Source organism: Pan paniscus, chromosome 6 (assembly GCF_029289425.2).
Source record: "Pan paniscus chromosome 6, NHGRI_mPanPan1-v2.0_pri, whole genome shotgun sequence".
In the NCBI taxonomy this organism is placed as follows: Eukaryota; Metazoa; Chordata; class Mammalia; order Primates; family Hominidae; genus Pan; species Pan paniscus.
In genome coordinates this window covers 28336976-28363697 of record NC_073255.2, presented here as the reverse complement: position 1 = coordinate 28363697, position 26722 = coordinate 28336976, and the positions used below count along the sequence as shown (strand labels likewise).

At 42.7% G+C, this 26722-nt stretch overlaps 1 protein-coding gene and 1 pseudogene across 1 annotated transcript; both read right to left on the bottom strand.

Annotated features, from left to right (window-relative positions):
• Positions 1 to 11094: 11094 nt before the first annotated feature.
• On the bottom strand, positions 11095 to 13568 carry LOC134730666 (small ribosomal subunit protein uS5-like; annotated as a pseudogene).
• Positions 13569 to 22760: 9192 nt separating this feature from the next.
• LOC117980892 (neuronal regeneration-related protein-like) lies at positions 22761 to 23568 on the bottom strand. Its single transcript, XM_034963802.3, has one exon. It carries the CDS (start codon positions 23428 to 23430, stop codon positions 23224 to 23226), a length of 207 nt encoding a protein of 68 aa, XP_034819693.1. The 5' UTR covers positions 23431 to 23568; the 3' UTR covers positions 22761 to 23223.
• Positions 23569 to 26722: the final 3154 nt, after the last annotated feature.

The window sequence follows — 26722 nt, the reverse complement described above, 5'->3', positions numbered from 1 at the left end:
AAGACCATCCTGGCTAACAAGGTGAAACCCCCTCTCTACTAAAAATACAAAAAATTAGCCAGGCGTGGTGCTGGGCACCTGTAGTCCCAGCTACTTGGGAGGCTGAGGCAGGAGAATGGCATCAACCAGAGAGGCAGAGCTTGCAATGAGCTGAGATCGCGCCACTGCACTCCAGCCTGGGCAACAGAGTGAGACTCCGTCTCAAAAAAAAAAAAAAAAAAAAGGCTTACCTTTTGGGCTAGGCGTGGTCGTTTATGCCTGTAATCCTAGCGCTTTGCGGGGCCGAAGGAAGGTGGATCCACCTGAGGTCAGGAGTTTGAGACTCAACTGGCCAACATGGTGATGGTCTCTACTGAAAATACAAAAATTAGCCAGGGATGGTGGCATGCGCCTGTACTCCCACCTACTCAGGAGGCTGAGGCAGGAGAATCACTTGAACCTGGGAGGCAGAGGTTGCAGAGAGCACCACTGTACTCCAGCCTGGGCAACAAAGCAAGACTCCATCTAAAAAAAAAAAAAAAAAAAATTACTGTTTGAAAGTCCTGTCCTTTTTAAGTATATTTTGTGACTAGGGAGCTGAGCTCAGTAGTGTGCACCTGTAGTCACAACTAGGGATGCTGAGACAGAAAGTTATTTTGAGCATAACTACTCAAAATAGAAATAAAAGCTTAGATATTTCTGGACCTCCACTTTTTCTGTTTACTATTAAGATCTAAGTGTGGCCGGGCACTGTGGCTCACACCTGTAATCCCAGCACTCTGGGAGGCTGAGGTGAGTGGATCACCTGAGGTCAGGAGTTCAAGACCAGCCTTGCCAACATGGTGAAACCCCGTCTCTACTAAAAATACAAAAAAAATTAGCTGGGCATGGTGGTGGACACATTTAATTCCAGCTACTTGGGAGGCTGAGGCAGGAGAATCTCTTAAGCCTGGGAAGCATAGGTTGCAATGAGCTGAGATGATGCCATTGCACTCCAGCCTGGGCAACGAGCAAAACTCCATCTCAAAGATATAAGTGTTTTCAACTGGCGGGTAAGAAAAACTGCTGCTGTTGGTTCTCTAACTTCTTACAACGGTGGTTCCCACTTAATCTTATTTAGGTCCTGGAGCCCTAAGAAAAAAAATGTGAAAAACCTGCAGTCTGTCTTCCCAGAAACACTTGTGTGAAACGTTCTGGTGTTTTTGTGTTGAGACAGGGTCTCACTCTGTCACCCAGGCTGGAGTGCAGTGGTGCGATCACAGCTCACTGCAGCCTCGACTGCCGGACTCAAGCAATTCTCCCACTTCAGCCTCTCAAGTAGTTGGGACTACAGGCGCACGCCTCCATGCCTGGCTAATTTTTGTACTTTTTTGTAGAGAAGAGGCTTTGCCATGTTGCCCTGGCTGGTCTCAAACTCCTGGGCTCAAACAAATTGACCTCCCTCAGCCTCGAAAAGTGTTGGGATTACAGGTGTGAGCCACCACGTCCAGCAGAGTATTTGGCTTTTAAATTATAATCTTGTGCATAGAATAAGATCTATAAGAATATACACCAGGGGCCGGGCTCACGCCTGTAATCCCAGCACTTTGGGAGGCTGAGGCAGGTGGATCACGAGGTCAGAAGATCGAGACCATCCTGGCTAACATGGTGAAACCCCGTCTCTACTAAAAAATACAAAAAATTAGCTGGGCGTGGTGGCGGGTGCCTGTAGTCCCAGCTACTCGGGAGGCTGAGGCAGGAGAATGGCATGAACCCGGGAGGCGGAGCTTGCAGTGAGCCGAGATCACGCCACTGCACTCCAGCCTGGGCGACAGAGCAAGACTCAGTCTCAAAAAAAAAAAAAAAAAGAGAATATACACCAGCCTGGGCGTGGTGGCTCACGCCTGTAATCCCAGCACTTTTGGGAGGCCGAAGGCAGGTGGATCCACCTGAGGTCAGGATTTTGAGACCAGCCTGACCAACATGGTGAAACCCCATCCCTACTAAAAAAAAAAAAATTAGGCATGGTGGTGGGCACCTGTAATCCCAGCTACTCAGGAGGGTGAGGCAGGAGAATCACTTGAACCCAGGAGGCGGAGGTTGCGTTGAGCCAAGATCGCACCACTGCACTTCAGCCTGCACAACAGACGGGGACTCCATCTCAAAAAAAAAAGAATATACACCAATCTCCTCATAGTAGTTACCCTGTGGAGTGGTAATCTGTGGAGAGAGGAGGTGAGATGAACATTCATAAAACCAATAAAACAGTTTTATGCTGGGCACTATGTTGCCTCTGCTGGAGTTCAGTGTCTACTCACATGATCATAGGACTCCTGCACTCAAGCAACCCTATTGCTTTGCCCTCAAGAGTAGATCTGTGTGCCACCAAGCCTGGCCCTTGCTTGTTTAGGCTGTCATTGCTTATCAATGTTAGAACTTTTTTTTTCTTTTTTGAGACGGAGTCTTGCGCTATGGGTTGCCCAGGCTGGAGTGCAGTGGCACGATCTCGGCTCACTGCGACTTTCATCTCCCGGGTTCAAGTGATTCTCCTGCCTCAGCCTCCCGTAGCTGGAATCACAGGCATGTGCCACCACACCCAGCTAATTTTTGTGTTTTTAGTAGAGATGGGGTTTCACCATGTTGGCCAGACTGGTCTCGAACTTCTGACCTCAGGTGATCCACCCACCTTGGCCCCCCAAAGTGCTGGGATTACAGGCATGAGCCACCGAGAACAGTTTGAATTGCACAGCAACTTGAACTATTACACACAAATACATATTGCTTTGCTGTGGCAATTAAAAGCCCAGCATTTTAATGTATTCCTATCCCTGATGTCAAACTTAATGCTTTGGGTTTTTAGTATGAATTTTCTTTTTCCCTCCCAATTAAGTTAAAATTAAATGAATCAAATGGTCAAAAATAGTGCATATTTTTATTCTATGAAACAATTCAGATACTTATTGACATTAAAAGATCAGGGGAGGAGTCTTTGGGCATACTCTGGCTAGGGAGGCTGCTCAATAATTGGAAAAAAAAAAGTGAGAAGTGTAACATCCATAGGAGTAATGAATATAGAAAACAAGGCTGGGCACAGTGGCTCATGCCTGTAATCCCAGCGCTTTGGGATGTCAAGGTTGGCAGATCACCTGAGGTCAGGAGTTCAAGACCAGCCTGGCCAACATGGCGAGACTCCGTCTCTACTAAAAATACAAAAATTAGCTGGTCATGGTTGGGGACGCCTGTGATCCCAACTACTCAGGAGGCTGAGGCAGGAGAATCACCTGAACTCAGGAGGCAGAGGTTGCAGTGAGCTGAGATCAAGCCACTGCATTCTAGCCTGGTCAATAGAGCAAGACTCCATCTGAAATAAATAAATAAATGTGGGGGAGGCCTTTTTTTATTTTTTTAAAAAAGATGGAGTTACTGGGCGCAGTGGCTCATGTCTGTAATCCCAGCACTTTGGGAGGCCGAGGCTGGTGGACCTGGGGTCAGGAGTTTGAGACCAACCTGACCAACAAGGTGAAACCCCGTCTCTACTAAAAATACAAAAATTAGCCAGGCATGGTGGCAGGCGCCTGTAGTCCCAGCTACTTGGGAGGCTGAGACAGGAGAATTGCTTGAACCCGGGAGGTGGAGGTTGCAGTGAGCCAAGATCACCACCACTACACTCCAGCCTGGGTGATGGAGCCAGGCTCTGTCTCAAAAAAAAAAAAAAAAGATGGAGTTATACAAAGGAAAATAAGCTTATATACTCAATTATTTACAACACAAAATTATTTTAAAATGACTATCCTATTCACCCCTCAGAGGTGAGAGAATGGATACATGGGTAATTGAGGTAGTAGTTTTAGACTGTTACCGAGTATGGCTGCAATCATTAGGAAAAATTCAGAGTATATACAGAGAGAGGAAATGGGGAGTTAGTGTTTAATGGGTATAGTTTCAAGTATGTATATAAAAAAAAAATCCACATATATGTAGTTTGTTGCTACATAACTGTTCCTGGTGTACTCTGCAATTTGAAAGTTGTAAAATGATTAAGTAACCAATGAGGTAACTTCCTTGCTTTGTGACTGCTGCACAGAATGGTGCCTGGCATGGAGTAGATGTCCAGTAAATATTTGCATAGATGAATGAGGATAGAAGAGTAATTTAAAGAGCTAAAGTATAAGGGCAGTGTGACAGAAGGGATCTAGGCTGAAAATAATCGTGACAACCCTAACAAAGGTTAAAAATCACTTTTACTAATCTGTGTAATGAGGGAAGAAAAATGGCAGTTTAATTATCATTAAAGTGTTGGTGCCTAAGTTGCCTTAAAAATTCATTTATGGTGGGGTCCGGTGGCTCACGCCTGTAATCCCAACTCTTTGAGAGGCCAAGGCAGGCGGATCACGAGGTCAGGAAATCGAGACCATTCTGGCTAACACGATGAAACCCCGTCTCTACTAAAAATACAAAAAATTAGCTGGGTGTGGTAGCATGCGCCTGTGGTCCCAACTACTTGGGAGGCTGAGGCAGGAGAATGGCTTGAACCCGGGAGGTGGAAGTTGCAGTAAGCCAAGATCATGCCACTGCACTCCAGCCTAGGCAACACAGCAAGACTCTGTCTCCAAATAAAAAAAGAAAATTCATTGATACAGAACACTGGGATCCCTGATAATGTCAGATAAGTTAACCATTCTATTTGACATTCACAAGAATATCAAGTGCAAACGTGTCACAATAGGCTGGGCGTGGTGGCTCACGCCTGTAATCCCAGCACTTTGGGAGGCCGAGGCAGGCAGATCACCCGGGCTCTGGAGTTCAAGACCAGCCTGACCAACATGGAGAAACCCCGTCTCTACTAAAAATACAGAATTAGCTGGGCATGGTGGCTGATGCCTGTAATCCCAGCTACTCGGGAGGCTGAGGCAGGAGAATTGCTTGAACCCGGGAGGTGGAGGTTGCAGTGAGCTGAGATCACGCCATTGCACTCCAGCCTGGGTAACAAGAGTGAAACTCTGTCCCCCCCCCAAAAAAAAGAAAAAGAAAAAAAAAAGTCACAATGGAAAATGTTCTTTTTTAAAAACTTAAAAGGGATATGGATTTATATTCTTTTTTTGAGATGGAGTCTCACTCTGTCGCCAGGCCCAGGCTGGAGTGCAGTGGCGCAATCTCAGCTCATTGCAACCTCTGCCTTCCGGGTTCAAGCGATTCTCCTGCCTCAGCCTTCCGAGTAGCTTGGGACTACAGGCGCGCGCTACCACTCCCAGCTACTTTTTTCGTATTTTTAGTAGAGATGGGGTTTCACCAATTGGCCAGGATGGTCTCGATCTCTTGACCTCGTGATCCACCCACCTCAGCTTCCCAAATTGCTGGGATTACAGATGTGAGCCACCATGCCCAGCTGGATTTATTTTCAAATACTAACAAAGCTATTGATACATTATTTTCACAAACTTCCAGCTGAAATGTAGCATTTCCTTCAACAATGAATGTAGGCAAAGTTTCAAACCTTTGTAAAGGCATACACATATATTTGTAATCAAACTTTTAATAAAACTTTTTTTGTTTGTTTTTGTTTTTTGTGTTTGTTTTTGTTTTTGGAGACGGAGTCTCACTCAGTCGCCCCGGCTGGAGTGCAGTGGCATGATCTTGGCTCACTGCAAGCTCTGCCTTCCAGGTTCACGCCATTCTTCTGCCTCAGCCTCCCAAGTAGCTGGGACTACAGGCACCCGCCACCAAGCCCAGCTAATTTTTTTGTATTTTTAGTAGAGACGGGGTTTCACCGTGTTAGCCAGGGTGGTCTCGATCTCCTGACCTCGTGATCCGCCCGCCTCGGCCTCCCAAAGTGCTGGGATTACAGGCGTGAGCCACCGTGCCTGGCCAAAATTTAACATTTTAAAGTACGATTTGTATGCTTTGGTTGTTCTTAAGGTAATTTAGAGTTTATACTATTTTTTAATAACAAATTATTAAATTTGTTATTAAAGTGCAAAGCTCAAATGAAGAAAATGAAAAACATTTGTTGTCTTTTATGTATGTATCCTGAATTCATATTACTGAATGGGAAAACCTAGTACTATAAATATTTCAATCCTTACCTTCAAATGTATATTATTGTGCACTTCACGGCGTTAGAGTGAGAATGCTATGTTCAGCAGGGTGTCTTAAGTTAAACATTCAGGCTTAGAAAACCGTTAGTCCACATTTGGCATATTCACTTAGAAAAATACAGGATAGAAAGCAGCAAGTAGGGCAGTGCCAGGCATTCCACAGGGATCCTTGTAGCAGTTCACGTAGCAATACAACTTAGGTCTGAGATGTGAGATCCACATCACGCAAGTGCACAAGACACCTGGTTTTAAAAGTTTTATGACCTGTTACCCACAGGCATAGCTTCTAAGCTTCCTGAGACATATGCCTCTTATGTCATTGCACTTAAGATGTAGTGTCTCCATTGGATGCTTTAGTTTCTCCCAGTGAAGACGCAATTTACCAGTCAAATCATTTTTACCACAAGCAATGTTGTAACACAGTTGACATACTAGCCTTATCAGGGTGCCAAAGAAACAACTAGAAATTTAATGAAAGGCCAAATTCCCACACAGAAGGGGAAAGTTCTTATTAAACAGTTTATAGTAGTCCCTACAAGATTTGGGGCTGGGGGCGGGGAGTTCAATGAAATAGTACCAAAGGTCACATGGAAGAATGTACTTAGAAATGAATAAACAATCAGGAATAGAGTCCAGACTAGATCCAAGTACCTATGAAAACTTACATGGGCTGGGCATGGTGGCTCATGCCTGTAATCCCAGCACTTTGGGAGGCTAACGCAAGAGGATCACGTGAGCCCAGGAGTTCAAGACTAGCCTGGACAACATACTGAGATCCCCATCTCTACAAAAAATAAAAAATTACCTGGGTTTGGTGGTGCATACCTGTAGTCTTAGCTACTTAGGAGGATGAGGTGTAAGTTGAGCCTGGGAGATCCAGGCTGCAGTGAGCCATGGTTGTGCCACTGCACTCCAGCCTAGCTGACAGAATGAGACCTTGTCTCAAAAAAGGAAAGAAAACATACATACTTAAATGATAAAGGTAGCATTTTATTTTTATGGGAAAATGACAGATCAGTAAAGGATGGTATATGGCTATTTGGAAGAAAATAGATTTAGACTCTTGCTTCATACAATATTACAACAATACAAATTATAGGTGGGTTAATATATAAATGTAAAAAAACTATATGTTATTTGGCAACCATGATAATAATAGTTGATAAGGCAAGACTCTGATGGGTACTAAAACTAGTACATAAAAATTTCAGGAATAGGCCAGGCGTGGTGGCTCACACCTGTAATCCCAGCACTTTGGGAGGCCAAGGCCAGTGGATCACCTGAGGTGAGGAGTTTAAGACCAGCCTAGCCAACATGGTGAAACTCCGTCTCTACTAAAAATAAAAAATTAGCCGGGTGTGGTGGCACACGCCTATAGTCCCAGCTACTTGGGAGGCTGAGGCAGGAGAATCGCTTGAACCTGGGAGGCGGAGGTTGCAGTGAGCCAAGATCGTGCCACTGCACTACAACCTGGGCAAGAGTGAGACTCCGTCTCAAAAAAAAAAAAACAAAAAAAAGAAAACAGGAATAACAAGGAATTTATATAATCTGAAAATATATCTTCACAAGCTATTACAAATAAGAAAAAACTTTGGGCCAGGCGCGGTGGCTCACGCCTGTAATCCTAGCACTTTGGGAGGCTGAGGCAGGCAGATTGCCTGAGTTCAGGAGTTCGAAACCAGCCTGGGCAACACAATGAAACCCTGTCTCTACTAAAAATATTTTTAAAAATTAGCCAGGTATGGCAGCATGCCCCTGTAGTCCCAGCTACTCAGGAGGTTGAGGCAGGAGAATTGTTTGAACCTGGGAGATGGGTTGCAGTAAGCCAAGATCACGCCACTGCACTCCAGCCTGGGTGACAGAGCCAGACTCCATCTCCAAAAAAAACAAAAACAAAAACCAAAACCAAACAAAAAAACTTTGTAATTTTACACTGGAGAAACCTGGCATATCAAACCATGTGATTAAAGTTAATATCAGTAATGGGAATAATGGATATCATGTGCTTCCTGATGCACTAAAGACATTGGTGATATTTCACAAAAAATAAGTATAATCACTGCTATAATCAGAAAAAATCAGATACCCCCCAAATGAGAAGCAGTCTAAAATAACTGACTTGGGAGCTTAAAAAATTTCAATATTATAAAAGTTAAAGACAGGAATATTGCAGATTAAAGGAGACTGAAAAGACATGATAACTAAATACAAGCCATGATCTGGGGTTTTTCTTTTTAAATTCTTTTTTTGAGACAGAGTCTCGCTCTGTTGCCCAGGCTGGAGTACAGTGGTGTAATCTCGGCTCACTGCAACGTCTGCCTTCCAGGTTCAAGTGATTCTCCCACCTCAGCCTCCTGAGTAGCTGGAATTACAGGCACATGCCACCATGTCCGGCTAATTTTTGTATTTTTAGTAGAGATGGGGTTTCACCATGTTGGCCAGGCTGGTCTCGAACTCCTGAACTTAGGTGATCCTTCAGCCTCAGCCTCCCAAAGTGCTGGGATTACAGGCGTGAACCACCACACCCAGCCATTTTTAAAACTCTTTTTAAAACATGATTTGAAAGATAATTTCATTTTCAATCGTAAGGAATTATACAATCATTTGTTAGCCATTCTTCTATCCCCCTCCCATTTTTTTTTTTTTTTTTTGAGAAGAGTCTTGCTCTATCGCCCAGGCTGGAGTGCAGTGGTGCAATCTTGGTTCACCGCAACCTCCGCCTCTTGGGTTCAAGCAATTCTCCTGCCTCAGCCTCCCGAGTAGCTGGGATTATAGGCACACACCACCACGCCCAGCTAATTTTTGTATTTTTATAGAGACGGGGTTTCATCATGTTGGCCAGGCTTGTCTTGAACTCCTGACCTCAGGTGATCCACCGGCCTCAGCCTCCCAAAGTCCTGGGATTACAGGCGTGAGCCACTGTGCCTGGCTATCCCCCTCCCTTTTTTCTTTTTTTGAGACTGTGTCTTTCTCTGCCCAGGCTGGAGTACAGTGGTGGGATCTCTGCTCACTGCAGCCTCCACCTCTCAGGCTTAATTGATCCTCCTGCCTCAGTCTCCCAAGTAGCTGGGACTATAGACGTGTGCCACCATGCCCAGCTCATTTTCATATATTTTTTGTAGAGTCAGGGTTTCGCCATGTTGCCCAGGCTGGTCTCAAACTCCTGGACTCAAGTGATGCATCTGCCTCGGCCTTCCAAAGTGCTGAGATCACAGGCATGAGCCACCGGACCCAGCTATGCGTCTCTTTAAAATCAGATTTATTGAGGTTTAGTTAATACGCATAAAATTGACTTTTTTTAAACAAAATCTTCCTTTGAACACAAAAAATCCACCACTTTGAGAGTAATATTGTAATGTTTTGATTAAATGTACACAGGGTTTACATCATTTTTTTCTGTAGCACAGGTCCAATAAAGGATACATTAATTTGTAATCTACTTTGACAGCTACAAAGCAGAAATCTTTCCATATAAGTTATTCTTAGAACTTCTTTAGTACCGAGTATATTTAAGTCAATTCTATGAATTGACTTTCAAGACAGACTGAATTGGTGTAAAAAAAAGAATGTTAAATTCTATTTTAAGTAAAAGTTAACTAAATTAAGCCCTCCGTAAACTAAGGCTTACTCTACTTTTATTTATTTACTGGGAGACAAGGTCTCGCGCTGTTGCCCAGGCTGGAATGCAGTGGTGTGATCATAACACTGCAGCCTCGGCCGAGCATGGTGGCTCACACCTGTAATGCAAACACTCTGGGAGGCCGAGGTGGGTGGATCACCTGAGGTCACGAGTTTGAGACCAGCCTGGCCAACATGGTGAAACCCTGTTTCTACTAAAAATAACAAAAGTGTTAGCCGGGCATGGTGGTGCACCTCTGTAATCCCAGCTACTCGGGAGGCTGAGGTGGGAGAATTGCTTGAACCCAGGAGGTGGATGCTGCAGTGAGCCGAGATGGTGCCATTGCACTCCAGCCTGGGTGACAGAGCAAGATCCTGTCTCAAAACAAAAACAAAACAAAACACTGCAGCCTCTAATTCCTGGGCTCAATCCATCCCCCTTCTTCAGCCTTCGGAGTTGCTGGGACTACAGGTGCTGCCACCACTCTCAGCTAATTGTTCAATTTTTTGTAGTGACAGGGTCTTTCTGTGTCGCCCAGACTGGTCCTAGTTTCAAGCCATCCTCCCGTTTTGGCCTCCCAAAGTGTTAGGATTATAGGTGTGAGCCACTGCACCCAGCCTACTGTACTTTTAGATGACAGACGTGTGTCACGAGAAAACAAAGTGCTAACCAAATTTTTATTTTTATTTATTATTTTTTGAGATGGAGTCTTGCTCTGTCACCCAGGCTGGAGTGTAGTGGCATGATCTTAGCTCACTGCAATCTCCACCTCCCAGGTTCAAGTGATTCTCCTGCCTCAGCCTCCCCAGTAGCTGGGACTACAGGCGCCCACGACTACGCCCGGCTAACTGTTGTATTTTTAGTACAGACAGGGTTTCACCATATTGGCCAGGCTGGTCTTGAACTCCTGACCTTGTGATCCGTCCACCTCGGACTCCCAAAGTGCTGGGATTATAGGAGTGAGCCACCGCACCTGGCCGTAACCAAAATTTTATTTAGTGAAACAATTTTCATTCTACGGCCTTTAGTGAAACAATTTTCGTTCTATGGCCTTTAGTCTATAGAGAGATTTAGAAAATGCTCTACAATTTCCACAGTAAAATGCAATTAGAGTTAATTTTAAGGTGTGGGAAGATTGCTAAAAGTTATTTATTGGGTTGGGTGAGGTGGTTTATGCCTGAAATCCCAGCACTCTGGGAGGCCGAGGCAGGTGAAACACCTGAGGTCAGGAGTTTGAGACCAGCCTAGCCAACATGGTGAAACCCATCTCTACAACAAACAAATTAGCCACGCGTGGTGGTATGCCCCTGTAATCCCAGCTACTTAAGGTGGCTGAGGCAGAAGAACTGCTTGAACCCAGGAGGCAGAGGTTAAGGTGAGCTGAGATCACATCACTGCACTCCAGGATGGGCAACAGAGCAAGACTCTGTCTCAAAAACAAACAAAACAAAATAAAAAAGACGTAGTCAATCTTTCTGCTTTTTTTTCTTTTTAGTAATGTAGCTATCTCTAGGTTGAGTAATGTCTTAAAATTGTCTAATCCAACTTTCTATCTAATGATTGTATCCCCTCTAAAATAAGATATTCTTTAGAGTACCTAGTTTAAGGAAATGGGTTTTAACCTAGGGTCCATGGCTAGGAGGTAATGGATAAACTTTAAGAGAGATCATTACCCTTTGAACATATATTCAGAACTTGATGTGCTTGCATTTGTGGTTTTGTTTTTTTTTTTCCACTCTTTTCTTTTTTGAGACAGGGTCTCGCTCTGTCGTCTAGGCTGGAGTGCAGTGGCGCGATCTCGGCTCACTGCAACCTCTGCCTCCTGGGTTCAAGCGATTCTCCTGCCTCAGCCTCCAGAGTACCTGGGATTGTAGGCGCCCGCCACCACACCTGGCTAATTTTTGTATTTTTAGTACAGATGGAGTTTCTCCATGTTGGCCAGGCTGGTCTCAAGCTCCTGACCTCAAGTGATCCACCCGCCTCAGCCTCCCAAAGTGCTGGGATTACAGGCGTGAACCACCGCCCTGGCCTTGTGTGTATTTTTTCTAAGGAAAGTTAAGTGGTTCCATCAGATTCTAAAAGGTGTTCCTGGCTGGGCATGGTGGCTGATGCCTGTAATCTCAACATTTTGGGAGGCCGAAGTGGGTGGATCACCTGAGGTCAGGAGTTCAAGACCAGCCTGGCCAACATGGAGAAACCCCATCTCTACTAAAGATACAAAAATTAGCCAAGTTTGGTGGTGGGCGCCTACAATCCCAAGTACTCTGGAGGCTGAGGCAGGAGAATCGCTTGAACCCGGGAGGCAGAGGCTGCAGTGAGCTGAGAGCGTGCCACTGCACTCCAGCCTGGGCGACAAGAGCAAGACTCTGTCTCAAAAAGGAAAAAAAAAAAAAAAGATACATTCCTAAACAAAAGCTTTAAAATGAGACATTAAAGAAAACTAAGGGCCGGTCTGAGTGCAGTGGTGTTTACAACTAATTGATCACAACCAGTTATAGATTTCTTCGTTCCTTCTCCACTCCCACTGCTTCACTTGATTAGCCAGGAAGGAAGGAAGGGAAGGAGAGAAGGAGGGAGGGAGGGAGCCGGGGAGGGAGGGAAGGAGGGGAAGAAGGAGGAGGAGGAGGAGGAGGAGGAAGAAAGCTAAGAGCAGCTTGGGTACTTTTCCACACTTTTAAGAATAACATGAATGGCATTTATAGGCTGCCTCTCAAGGGGCAGGCAAGGACCCACAGTATACATCCATCTCTATCCTCCACAAGACTCCCTTTGGGGTATAAATATGTGTTGAATAAATAAGTAAGTAAACATTATTTCACCCAGTGTTTTTTGATGACACTTATCAGAGAGAGGGACTTGTAGCCTTGAAACAAATCCAGTTCGAATCATACCCAGTACATTCATGTCTTTTTTTTTTTTTTTTGACAGTAATAGGCTTTAATTCACTTTATTTTTCTTGCATAAAAACCCTATGTTGTAGTCACAGCTGGAGCCTGGGTCCTCTGCACGGAGACTCTGGTGTGGGTCTTGGCGAGGTGGTCAGTGAATTCCTGATAGGGAGACTTGGTGAATACAGTCTCCTTCCAGAAGTCCTTCAGGGGATCAGGTAGCTGTAGATCTTAGAGACAGCATCCAAGGTGGCGTTGGCGAAGTTGCCCAGGGTGGCAGTGCAGCCCCTGGCTGAGGTGTAGCAGGCGTAGATACCAGCCATCATGAGCAGCTTCTTGGGCACAGGAGCTGAGACGATGCCAGTGCCCCTGGGCGCGGGGATGAGGCGCACCAGCACAGAGCCGCAGCAGCCTGTCACCTTGCAAGGGACGGTGTGGAGCTTGCCGATCTTGTTCCCCCAGTAGCCTCTGCGCACGGTGACAATGGAGAGCTTGGTCAGGATGATGGCCCCGCGGATGGCGGCGGCCACCTCCTTGGAGCACTTCAACCCGACCAGCGTAGCCATTGTAGTCCCTGATGGCAACAAACGCCTTGAACCTGGTGCGCTGGCCGGCGCGGGTCTGCTTCCGCACCGGCATAATCTTCAAAACCTCGTCCTTGAGAGAGGCCCCCAGGAAAAAGTCAATGATCTCAGATTCCTTGATGGGCAGCGAGAAGAGATAAATCTCCTCTAGGGACTTGATCTTCATGTCCTTGGCCAGGCCGTCCAGCTTGGTGACGGGCATCCGCTCCTTATCCTCGGCCTTGCCTCCGCGAACTCCGCGGTCTTGGCCCCTGACCCATCCACGGCCGCGACCCCGGCCCCGGCCCCATCCACGGCCGTGACCCCGGACCCGGATGCCACTGCTGAAACCCTCAGCGGAAGTCACATCAGTTCCCCTTCCCAGGGCCCCCGGGGCCTCCGGCGCCCACACCACCCGCCCGCCCGCCCGCCCCCGCCCTCTGCACTGGCGTCATCCGCCATTTGGTGTTTTCTCGGAGAAGCAGCACATTCGTGTCTTTACAGAAAAATATATCTGCTATAGTCACAACTTTTACAATCTAGGGATTATATAAATCTTTTGTTGTTGTTGTTAGCTAATTAGCTAACAACACAATGAAACCTTATGACATTCACTACATTTTGAATAGTGTTAACTATTTCATGTAACCCATCATGAAATAAATGTAAGAATGAAAGATCCCAGCCTGATGTGGTGTTGTCTCTCTGTAATCCCAGCTACACAGGAGGCCGAAGTGGAAGGATTGCTTGAGCCCAGGAGTTTGAGGCCAGCCTGGGCAACACAGCCAGCCCCCATATAAAAACAAACAAACAAAAGTATCCCATAATAACCAAAACATATATTTTCTATCTGGAATTATAGCTCTTTTAAAATAGAAGGTGAAATAAGTTTACCGTAACTTCCTAGAATTTCATTTAATAATTAAATGAGATCACGCCTGTAATCCCGGCACTTTGAGAGGCCAAGGCGGGCGGATCATGAGGTCAGGAGATTGAGACCAACCTGGCTAACGCAGTGAAACCCCATCTGTACTAAAAATACAAAAAAATTAGCAGGGCGTAGTAGCGGGCGCCTGTAGTCCCAGCTACTGGGCAGGCTGAGGCAGGAGAATGGCCTGAACCCGGGAGGCAGAGCTTGCAGTGAGCTGAGATCGCGCCACTGCACTCCAGCCTGGGGAACACAGTGAGACTCCGTCTCCAAAAAAAAAAAAAAAAAAAAAAAAAAAAAAAAGGGAGTTTCGTTCTTCTTGCCCGGCCTGGAGTGCAATGGCGTGATCTCAGCTCACTGCAACCTCCGCCTCCTGGGTTCAAGTGATTCTCCTGCCTCAGCCTCCCGAGTAGCTGGGATTACAGGCACACACCACCATGCCCAGCTAATTTTGTATTTTTAGTAGAGAGGGGGTTTCTGCAATGTTGGTCAGACTGGCCTCGAACTCCTGACCTCAGGTGATCCACTCGCCTCGTCCTCCCAAAGTGCTGGGATTACAGGAGCCACGGCGCCCAGCCGAACTCTACTTTTCAACCCGAGAATTACTGTTCAATGAGTTTAGATTACAGATTGTTCTTTTGCAGGCCAATTTTGCCATTTCTTCTCTTCAAATAGGACATCGTAAAAACCTCATGTTAATAATATGTATATGTATATATAATATGCATAATGAATATACATATGTATATATGTATAATATACGTATATATGTATAATATACGTATATATGTATAATATACGTACATATGTATAATATACATATGTACGTATAATATACGTATATGTATATTATACATATATACGTATAATATACGTATATATGTATATTATACATATATATGTATAATATACGTATATATGTATATTATACATATATGTATAATATACATATATATGTATATATGTATAATATACATATATGCACATACATATATTTGTGTTAATATGTATATATGTATATAAATATATACATATAATATGTATATAATATATTATATTAAATATAATATATAATATTAATATATTATATTAAATATAATATATAATATTAATATATTATATTAAATATAATATGTATATATTTACACATATAAGTATATACATATAATACGTATATAAGTATATACATATAATACGTATATAAGTATATACATATAATACGTATATAAGTATATACATATAATACGTATATAAGTGTGTATATATATATATTTTTGAGACGGAGTCTCACTCTGTCACCCAGGCTACATTGCAATAGCATGATCTCAGCTCAATTTCCGCCTCCTGGGTTGAAGGGATTCTCTTGTCTCAGCCTCCCAAGTAGCTGGGATTACAGGTTTGTGCCACCACACCCAGCTAATTTTTGTATTTTTAGTAGAGACAGTTTCACCGTGTTGGCCAGGCTGGTCTCGAACTCCTGACCTCAGGTGATTTGCCTGCCTCAGTCTCTCACAGTGCTGGGATTATAGGCGTGAGGCACGGTGCCCAGCCTTAACTCAGTATATGTTGCCAAAAGTGAAAATAATCATCCATAGTAAGCCTCAAAATCTCCTTTAAATAAAGTTCTGCTATTATTATTTCTTTTTTTTCTTTTCTTTTTTTTTTTTTTGAGACAGAGCCTCCATCTGTCACCCAGACCAGAGTGCAGTGGCACAATCTTGGCTCACTGCAACCTGCGACTCCTGAGTTCAAGGAATTCTCCCTGCCTCAGCCTCCCAAGTAGCTGAGATTACAGGCACCCACCACCACACCCGGCTAAGTTTTGTATTTTTAGTACAGACAGGGTTTTGCCATGTTGGCCAGGCTGGTCTCGAACTCCTGACCTCAGGTGATCCACCCGCCTCAGCCTCTCAAAGTGCTGGGATTACAGGTGTGAGCCACTGTGCCAGGCCTCTATTATTTCTTAAAGGGTAGTCCATATATGAAGTAATAAAAGTTCATGATGCTGTGTCTGACATGGATGTACTGATACTGAATTATGACCAAGCTTTTCATCACCCTTAGATAACTGAAACCATAAAGCTTGAAGATATTTTAGTTCTGAAAAATTGGTCTATATTCTCAATCCCAAAGTAACTGGGTTTTTGTTGTTGCTGTTGTTGTTTCAAACGAGGTCACCACATGCCTTTTAAGGGGTGGGGTGGAGAATGTATTTGCACAAAAAAACTCCAACATTTGTATGCTCAACAATGTGTACTGACGACTTGCAGCATGGAAGGCTGAATGTTAGACAGTATCATACATTCATTCGACAAATATTTACTGAGTATTTACTATGGGCCAAGCACAATTTAAGGTATTGGGAAAGTGGCAGTGAACAACACAAACCAAAAAAACTCTGCCTTCATGTAGTTTACTTATATACAAAGATAAATTAGACCTTGCTAATCAGTTTAGACTCCAGTGGAAGAGACAAGTGTGAAAATCTTTTTAAATGATAAATATTTTGCAATAAACAAAGTGCTATATCAAATTCACACTTAAAAATTCTGAAATCTAGGTCGGGTGCAGTGGCTTGTGCCTGTAACCCCAGCACTTTGGGAGGCCGAGGCGGGAAGATCATGAGGTCAGGAGATCGAGACCAGCCTGGCCAACATAGTGAAACCCCGTCTCTACTAAAAACACAAAAATAAGCCAGGCGTGGTGGCATGCGCCTGTAGTCCCAGCTACTTGGGACGCAGAGGCAGGAGACTCCCTTGAACCCAGGAGACGGAGGTTGCAGTGAGCCAAGATTGCTCCACTGCACTCCAGCCTGGGCAACAGAGCAAGACTCCATCTCAAAAAAAAAAAAAAAATTGAAATCAGAGGAGAAAATGATTTTTTCTTTTCTTTTTCTTTTTTTTTTTTTGAGAGAGTCTCACTCTGTCGCCCAGGCTGGAGTGCAGTGGCACCGTGTCGGTTCATTGCAACCTCTGCGTTGCCAGGCTGGAGTACAGTGGCACAATCTCAGCTCACTGCAACCTCTGTCTCCTGGGTTCAAGCGATTCTCCTGCCTCATCCTCCCGATTAGCTGGGATTACAGGCGCCCACTACCATGTCGGGCTAATTTATTTATTTATTTATTTTTTGAGATGGAGTCTCGCTCTGTCGCCCAGGCTGGAGCGCAGTGGCGTGATCTTGGCTCACTGCCAGCTCCGCCTCCTGGGTTCACGCCATTCTCCTGCCTCAGCCTCCTGAGTAACTGGGACTACAGGCGCCCGCCACCACGCCCAGCTAATTTTTTGTATTTTTAGTAGAGATGGGGTTTCACCGTGTTAGCCAGGCTTGCCTCGATCTCCTGACCTCGTGATCCGCCCTCCTCGGCCTCCCAAAGTGCTGAGATTATAGGCGTGAGCCACCGCGCCCGGCCACTCCTGGCTAATTTTTGTATTTTTTTTTTCTTTTTAGTAGAGACAAAGTTTCACCATGTTGGCCAAGCTGGTCTCAAACTCCTCACCTCAAATGATCCACCCACCTTGTCCTCCCAAAGTGCTGAGATTAGAGGCGTGAGCCACTGCGCCCGGCCAGTAAGGGATTCCTTTACAGGGGATAGATATTTTGTTTTTTTCTGCTTTCCCCACAAACTGTTACCTAGCTGTGTTATTTGAATAAATTTTTCTTTCCTTCTCTCTGTCTCTGATCCTGGTTATATGGACACAAAATATCCCTCCCTGCATTATTTTCCAGTGTCAAGCAATTATCCCTTTCTCTCTCGCATTTTATAGAACTTTCTAAACTGGTCCAATCATTTTATCGATATTCCCAGTCTTAGTCCTTTTTCTGAAAACTAAATTCCACAAATACCTGTTGAAAACTACATTCCACAAATACCTGTTGAAAACTACTCAGTGCTCTCCTGGGATGAAAAAGATAAAGGGTGGTAGAAGTAGTTTTAACTCTTTTTACAGCTGTGGAAACAAAGGCCCAGGAGGTGAAGAAAACTGACCCGGGGCCACAGCAACATCAGCTACGCACACACAAAACAGGCACCAGGGCAGCATCCACAGTTTAGGAAGACAAACCGATTGACAGGTAAATGAAGTTATTGAAAAGCAGCTTCTAATTCAAAGGCACAGCTAAGGACTGTGACCGTCTTACTTTTCAGTTCATGTATCTAGTTAGGGGTGAGAGCTTGGGCTTGCAATTCCCTCAGTGGTTCTTCAACTCCTTAGGAGATAGGAGTTGGGGGAGTCCCAAGTAATAGTTTGTGGGGAAAGCAGAAAAAAAATAAATAATAAGAAAAGAAAAAACTATCCCCTGTAGAGGAATCCCTTATTAATGCCAGCCATTAACACGAGCCGACATCCTGGACAAATATAAGAAATTTGTCTGAACAATCCAAGTAAAACAATACATTTTCTTTCGTGTTTTTTTTTTTTTTTTTTGAAACGGAGTCTTGCTCTTGTCGTCCAGGCTGGAGTGCAGTGGCACCATCTCAGCTCACTGCAATCCCTGCCTCCTGGGTTCAAGTGATTCTCCTGCCTCAGCCTCCTGAGTAGCTGGGATTACAGGCGCCTGCCACGACGCCTGGTTAATTTTTGTACTGTTAGTAGAGACAACAGTACAAAACAGTACAAAACAACAGTTTTGCCAGTTGTTGCCAGGCTGGTCTTGAACTCCTGACCTCAGGTGATCCGCCCGCCTTAGCCTCCCAAAGTGCTGGGATTACAGGCGTGAGCCACCGTGCCCGGCCAACAATACGTTTTCATAAAAGATTTCCTTCTGCTAGAATCAGACGCTTGTGCTTCATGTGAACTTAGGTAAGAAATATTAAATAGTAATACACAGTCCCTCCACCCCCTGCTATTTATCTTTTTTTCCCCTTTTTAAAAATACATTTTTGAAATTTAAGGATGCCTGCTGCCTGTGAAGTCCCAGCCCCAGGAAGTCCTGATGACATGTGCCCTCTTTCCTTTTTTTTTTTTTTTTTTGAGACAGGGTCTTGCTCTGTCCCCTAGGCTGGAGCACAGTGGCTCAATCTCAGCTCACTGCAGCCTCAAACTCCTGGGCTCACACGATCCTCCTACCTCAGCCTCCGGAGTAGCTGGGACTACAGATGCGCAGCACCATGCCCAGCTAATTTTTGTACTTTGGTAGAGATGGGGTTTCACCATGCTGGCCAGGCTGGTCTCCAACTCCTGAGCTCAAGTGATCCTCCTGTCTTGGCCTCTCAAAATGCTGGGACTACAGGAATGAGGCACCACGCCCAGCCTCCGATATTTCACTGAAGCAAAAATAAAATTCAACCCTGTCAATTGGTAATTTGGAGTAAACCAGAGCATAACATTTTTCAAGTTTGATATAAGGAAGAATTTACCTTACCACTAGGAGTGTGTGAGGTGACTGTTAAAGCAGATTTCTTGGCGAGGCACGGAGGCTCAGGACTGTAATTCCAGCACTTTGGGAGGCCAAGGCAGGAGGACTACCCGAGGCCAGCAGTTTGAGACCAGCCTGGGCAACGTAGTGACATAGTGAGATCTTGTCTAAGTAAAAAAAAAAAGAAAGAAAGAAAGCAGATTCCTTGTCATCTAGCGATTCTGATATAGCTGGGCCTTGAATCAAGCTTTTGAGAGACAGGAGAGAGATCACAGGCTAAATAAATCATGGAATTTCTTCCCTAGCAGCATTTTAGTGAACTGATTTTACCTGTTTGCGACAGTTTAAATGAGATCCTGACTGAAGTTACTGAGGTGAAGCAGGTGATTTTTTTCAAGGTCTCCTCCACCATAAAGACTTTCAACCTTAAGCTTTCCATAACATGCAGAACCCCTGATAAGCATAAATGTAGGCGTTTTATTTAAAAAGGTAATGATTTTGTGTCTGGGCAAACCTCACCTTGGGTCTGTTTTCTTGTCACCAAAAATAGGAAAAACATACTATTCTTACTTCAACCTTGCGTTGTTCTATGATGTCCTTCCGTGATAAACACATCTTGGTCCTGCCACCGAACTAGCTGTGTGTCTGCCTGCATTGACCTTCCTTGGCCTCAGTGGTAAAATGGGTATCTAGTAGATCCCTAATAATCTGTCTAGTCTTCAAATTATTATTATTATTTTGAGGCGGAATCTCACTCTGTCGCCCAGGCTGGAGTGCAGTGGCCCGATCTCAGCTCACTGCAAGCTCCGCCTCCCCGGTTCACGCCATTCTCCTACCTCAGCCTCCGGAGTAGCTGTGACCACAGGCGCCCACCACTATGCCCGGCTAATTTTTTATATTTTTAGTAGAGACGGGGTTTCACCTGTGTTAGCCAGGATGCTCTCGATTTCCTGACCTCGCAATCCGCCTGCCTCAGCCTCCCAAAGTGTTGGGATTACCGGTGTGAGCCACCGCGCCCTGCGCCTTCAAATTACAGAAACATCTTTATGAAACAAGTTCAATTGAAAGTCATGTAAAAGAGAAGGTACAATCCCCTAGTTATTAAACAGAAAACAAACAAACACCAAACTTCCTTATCCAAAGTATCTAAGAATTTGGAATATATATAAATAGGGCCAGGTGTGGTGACTCACACCTGTAATCCCAGCACTTTGGGAGGCTGAGGCAAGAGGATCGTTTGAGCCTGTGAGTTCAAGACCAGCCTGAGCAATATAATTAGACACTGTATTAAAAAAAGAAAAGTTAGCTGGGCATGGTGGTGCGTGCCTTGTAGTCCCAGCTACTCAGGAGGCTGAGGTGGGAGGATTGATTAAGTCAAGTAGTTCAAGGCTGCAGTGAGCTGTGTTCAAGTCACTGCATCCCAGCATGGGCTATGGAGGAAGGCTCTGTCTCAGAAACAAACAAAAGGGGTAAATATTGTATCTTCCTACTGAGTCTTCTAGTACTAGGCTGTAACGCACATTGCCTCAATCTCTCTTTTTATTAAATAAAAAGTGCTAAAAGCATACACTTCCAAAGATAAAATCTTAACTACCAAAATTATATTTTAGTGAAATTGTAACCTAATATTTACTATAATGGATGTACTATTTACTACAGTAGATGTAACTGGAAGATACCTTCCAGTTATGCATTCTTTTCCAGTTACAAGTGCTTTAAACACTTTGACTTCCCTTTACGTCAGAGTCTGATTTCTTGACTACATGCACTCTAGACTGGCTTTTGAAAACAAGACTATATTTGCATATTTATATCGGTATGTCCATAGCAGGATTCAAAATCCAGAATCTATTACTTCATTTTACATTGCAGAATCACTTTGATAATGCCGAAGTGGCAATTTTCTTCAAAGGTATTGTTTTCAAAATGAATTTGTTTGAGTACCCAACCTCTAATCAGCTACATACATATACAATCAAAATCTCCAATGTCCTTACATTACCTGTAAGATTTAAAAAAAAAAAAATCAGCAAAACTTGTTTTATGAGCTTTTTGCAATGGTGTGATCTCGGCTCACTGCAACCTCCGCTTCCCAGGTTCAAGCAATTCTCCTGCCTCAGCCTCCTAAGTAGCTGGGACTACAGGTGCGTGCCACCACGCCCAGCTAATTTTTGTATTTTCAGTGGAGACGGAGTTCTTTTTTTTTTTTCTTTTTACCTAACAGCTTGCATATTTATTGAACAAATACTACTAAAATAGCTAAAATACATTGGGTACTTGTCATGAGTGCATCAGTAAAGATCACACTGTTACAAAAGCCTGCATTTTCAGCAGTACACAACTGCAACTCTACATAAATACCACGGATGCAGAATACTGTTTTCTTGCTCTATTTACACAGCTGATATACCTATTCTAACGAAGGAGGGAGAGGAGGAATGCACAAGAAACTCAGGCCAATGGGGGAGCAAGAAAACGAAGAAGTGCAGTGCATGTGTCATCAGTGTTTAACAGTCAGAAGCGTAACAGTTCAGAACAAGGCCTGTCCTATCAAAAGAAGAGCTGAAAGACAGTTATATGAAAATTAAGGTGGGCGTTCAGACTGGCTAACACAACAACATTCCATGAGTAGATGGTATTTTATTTTTGTTTATCCATTTCGTTGGGAGCAAGGACAAAAATGTAAACCTATACCTTGCTTATCAAAATTGCCAAAAAAAGAATGCTCTTCCTTTTGAAAAAGTATTGTGATTTTGTAAAGACACTGTTTTCCAATGTAATATTTGGAAAAGGTGTCATTTTCATATTCCTACTCAGATGCCAGTGTTTTGGGTTTTTTTCAGGGGGAATTTATTTAAAAAGGTTTTGCTCTTTTTTTCCACAAATATCCTTTCAAACAGAAAGAACCCAAAGAGACACCTCAAAATGCCTGTAAAATTATTGCTTTTCTTTCTGTAAGTCAGGCAGGCGAGGCTATAGAAAGGAAGAGATTTGGTAGTAAATTACAGTTTTGTGATTGCTCCCGCTACCGTGACTGCATGTCCATGAGTGCCAGCCAATGAGACAATCGTCTCTCACACTCTGGTAGCATTCGCTCAACCTACAACACTGAGGAAGAAAGCCACACTGAAGACACAAGGAAAACAAGTCAGTCCAGTCTAGAGAACAACATTCAGCGAAACAGAGTACCAACACCTTCTTAGAACATGGAAATAAAAAATAACCCCATCAGAGCTACCTCGCCAAGGAGCATGATGAAAGTCCAAAATAGCACCATTCATCAGTGTCTCAGGTCCTGTGGCAGCATCTCGGTCACTTACCACAAGGAAACGAGTTTCAAACTATGTCTATACATCAAGAGTACATGGATAAAATATAGATATATACAGACGATTGATAAACATAAACTACTAGGTTTGTTACATCTAAATGAAAAAAAAAGGGGGGACTCTCAGCCTCTGCAAGAAGCGGTCGGGAGCTGTGTGAGTGAAAAGGCAGGAGTGGACTGGTTGTGTGAACGCGGTGGGAGTTTGAGTTGTGGAAGACATTGTTGTAGCGAACTAGGCCTGAAGGCCCACCTGTAAGGGTTGTAAACGTGGATTCACAGTGTGAAATTGAGCATTTTCACTTGGGTCAGAATGATTAAAAACTGGTTTGATGATACCTATTTGTCCACTGTAAATTCTCTAAAGCAAGGCTCAGAGTCCCATAGTTTCCTCTTATACTTAATGATTTACACAGAAAAAAATCCCATATGTGGTACCATGACCTCATCAATACCCATACGCCGTATGTAATACAAATGGAGGTGTTACGATTAAAAAAAGTGGAGGTAACTGATTCTTGGGGAGCGGAGTTCACTGCTGCCCAGTGGAGTCAGGGCGGCAGCGTTTGTCTCATCGTTCTTCTTGCGGTTCACTTCCTTTGGGACAGGAAGTCTTCCCTTAGGAAGCCTTCCCTCCATGTCCTTGTTTGGAAATGGTTCTTGACTGACCCAGAGAAAGAGTTCTGGGTAATAAACCATTTTGAGAATCTTAGTCTTGGGCTTCTATTCTCCCTCTCTTCAGTCCAGGGAGACCAACAGACAAAAGCCCCGCTCCCTGTTTACTCTCCTCTCTACACCTGAAACACAAATGTGGTTGAAAAAGGGCAACACGCTAGAAAAACAGCTTGGGGGGGAGGGCGAGACGGGGTTTCAACATGTTGGTCAGGCTGGTCTCGAACTCCTGACCTCAGGCGATCTGACTGCCTCGGCCTCCCAAAGTGCTGGGATTACAGGCGTGAGCCACTGCGCCTGGCTGTCAGTTAGCTTTTAATAGGTTATATTCCAAGCTTTCATGGAAAAGTTAGAAAAGGACCATGTTTTAATCCACAGATATCTGATTTTTATAAAACAACTTTAACAGTCTTCAGTTTAACTTTCTTTTTTTCTTTTTTGGAGATGGAGTCTCGCTCTGTTGCCCAGGCTGGAGTGCAGTGGCACCAACATGGCTCACTGCAACTTCTGCTTCCCAGGTTCAAGCAATTCTCCTGCCTCAGCCTCCCAAGTAGCTGGGACTACAGGTGCGTGCCACCACACCCAGCTGATTTTTGTATTTTTAGTAGAGACGGGGTTTCACCATATTGGCCAGGCTGGTCTCGATCTCCTGACCTTGTGATCCGCCTGCCTCAGCCTCCCAAAGTGCTGGGATTACAGGCATGAGTCACTGCGCCTGGCTCAGTTTAACTTTCAAGTTTTTGAATTTACTCGAAAGAAACATGGGAAAAAACCTTTAAAAACAAAATAATTGTATTTTATATTATATAAAGTTACATTAAATGAAACCACAAATAGATTTTTATCATAATTAGTAATAACTGCATATTAACAATACTTTCAAGTTTTTACTTTGTTACAGGTTTTAAAGACTATAAGCTTGATCACTGGATTTGGTTGTAAGAAGATACTCTAAATTTTAGCTTAATCCAGAGTTCCATAAATCTGATCTTTTTATTTTTTTTGCTTATATATCCTCTCTGTGCTTCACTGTAATATATTTATTTCTATTAATTGCCACATCCAGAGAGTAACTCAGCTTATTACTATGTTAGCAGAACATTGCCATAGGTAAAGAAAGAAGATAAATGCATCACTTATTGTAACAAAGATAAACTTTTTTTTGTTTTTGTTTTGGTTTGTTTAAAAAGCAATGGGCATTCTTCATCCATTTAGAGGCTCAAAGTGTTAAAATGTTTGGTTATCCTAATACAATATGACTCCCCCTCACTTTGCAATGAAATAATTTAAGGATATTTAATAAACAAGGAAATAATTATTTTAAAGAATAACAGGAAGGGGCTATCATTTGACTGAAATAATATTCTTCATTTATAGCAACTTAAAACTTTGTTGGTAGTCATTCCTGAAGCAACATTACAGTTTAATCTCAGCTCTCCTAACCCCCAATAAAGACAGTAAATAACAGGACCCACACTTCACTTAAATCTGAGTTTTCTCTCCTTATTTAAGTTTCAAAAACCATTGTTGTTTTCACGACAAGAACAGACCAGTATCTATCTTTAGCTCTTTTTTTATAGACATTTTTTCAAATAACACTGCTTATTTTGATTAATGTATCTATTATGGATAATGTACACAAATAGAAGTGGTAGAACAATCCAACAGAAAGGATTTGTGATAACTTCATATTTTCGAGATAAATTTAACTTCAAAATATGTGACCCGTATTATTTCTACCAATTTTTAAACTGGTTACGTTCATGTTTTAATAATGTTGATGGATGTTTTATATGTATAATACTAACTACATATATTTTAAATAGAAAACGAGTTATAGAAAGACATAAAATGGAAAACACATTTATATGATGTAAGTTCTAATGGTGATATACTAGTAGCATCATAATTTCAGTTCAATCTATACTGTTTTGTTAGTCTTATCTCCCCAGCTTTAAAGACATCATACTGAAGTATTCTGATGGTTAAGAAAACACTTTAAAAGTAGTGCTTGCCTTGCTTGTTTTAACCTGCAACCTCAGAATTTGAACACAAGTTCTATCTTGCTTTGCTCCTTCACTAATCTCTCTAAAGGGCTTCTCAGCAGAAATATGTGCATATATTCACATGTCCAAGTGCACACACTGAGTTCATTCCATATCCGACAAAACTGCCCTCAACTGGAAGATCTGTTGTTGTTGAGGGAACAGAGTAATGTTACCTTTCGCCCTGTTGTCTATTTCATTGAATTAAAACATCTACTCGACTTTTTTTTTGCTTAATTAATATTTAAAACAAAATTCAATTTAATCTTTTTAAAAAAGTCACTATATTGACGGGATTAAAATAAAACTTGAATATATCACTATGGTTGCAGAAATAAGCACTTACAGTGTACTACACTACAACTTTTGATGCTTGTTTATTTTCTATTTGGCTTTTTACAGATAGTTATTTATTTAAATGAAAAGCAAAGATATTATTTGAATCTTGGTAGCAAAGAAATACAAAAGCAAAGAAATTACCATCAGATATATGGTAACAGAGTCAAGGGACAAAATTCTAGGCAATTTTGAACAAACGAAAACAAAACATGGTAATGTCATTCTGTACTTAATTGTCTAATAACAAAATGTTCACCAGATGACAGAAACAGTATCTATTTCTGTTATAACAAAAACTGATTTTTTTGGCTTTTATGAATTGTTACTTCGTTGGTATCTTTTTTATGAATTAGATTTCTAATAGCTGGATTAGATTTAGGCTACTTATAAAAAAGGGACCATGCAGTTATTTCAGCTTAATGGATGATTAAAACACAAAATATTTCATATTTATTTATATTAAGTTGTACACAATTTAAAAAGTCTTTATTCAAATCTTATAAGTAAGATTTAGTTACTTTTAAATTATTCTTCAAGTCTTGGAAAGTGCTAGGAAAAAGATTTTAAGTTACAAATAATATATGAATAGTTTACCCTACAAATAAAAAATTATTAAAAAACAGAAAAACTGCTTCAATGAATGACACAAGACCCCTCCCCCACCCACCAAAACAAAATCAATCAAGAATTGGAAATTATCAATCAGATCCAATTATTGGTATTAAATTAAACCTCAGTTCAAACAAAATTTTGCCTTTAAGAAGGCACTAGTATTGTCAACTTAGAAATAATTGATCATGAAATTTAAGTCAGTTGAGAAAAAGCAAGAAAAATTCTCTCTCTCTCTCTGTGTATTCTTAATCCCCAATGTGATAGTGCCAACAATCACATTGGGGATTAAGAATATACACAGATTAAGAATATACATGTGTTTA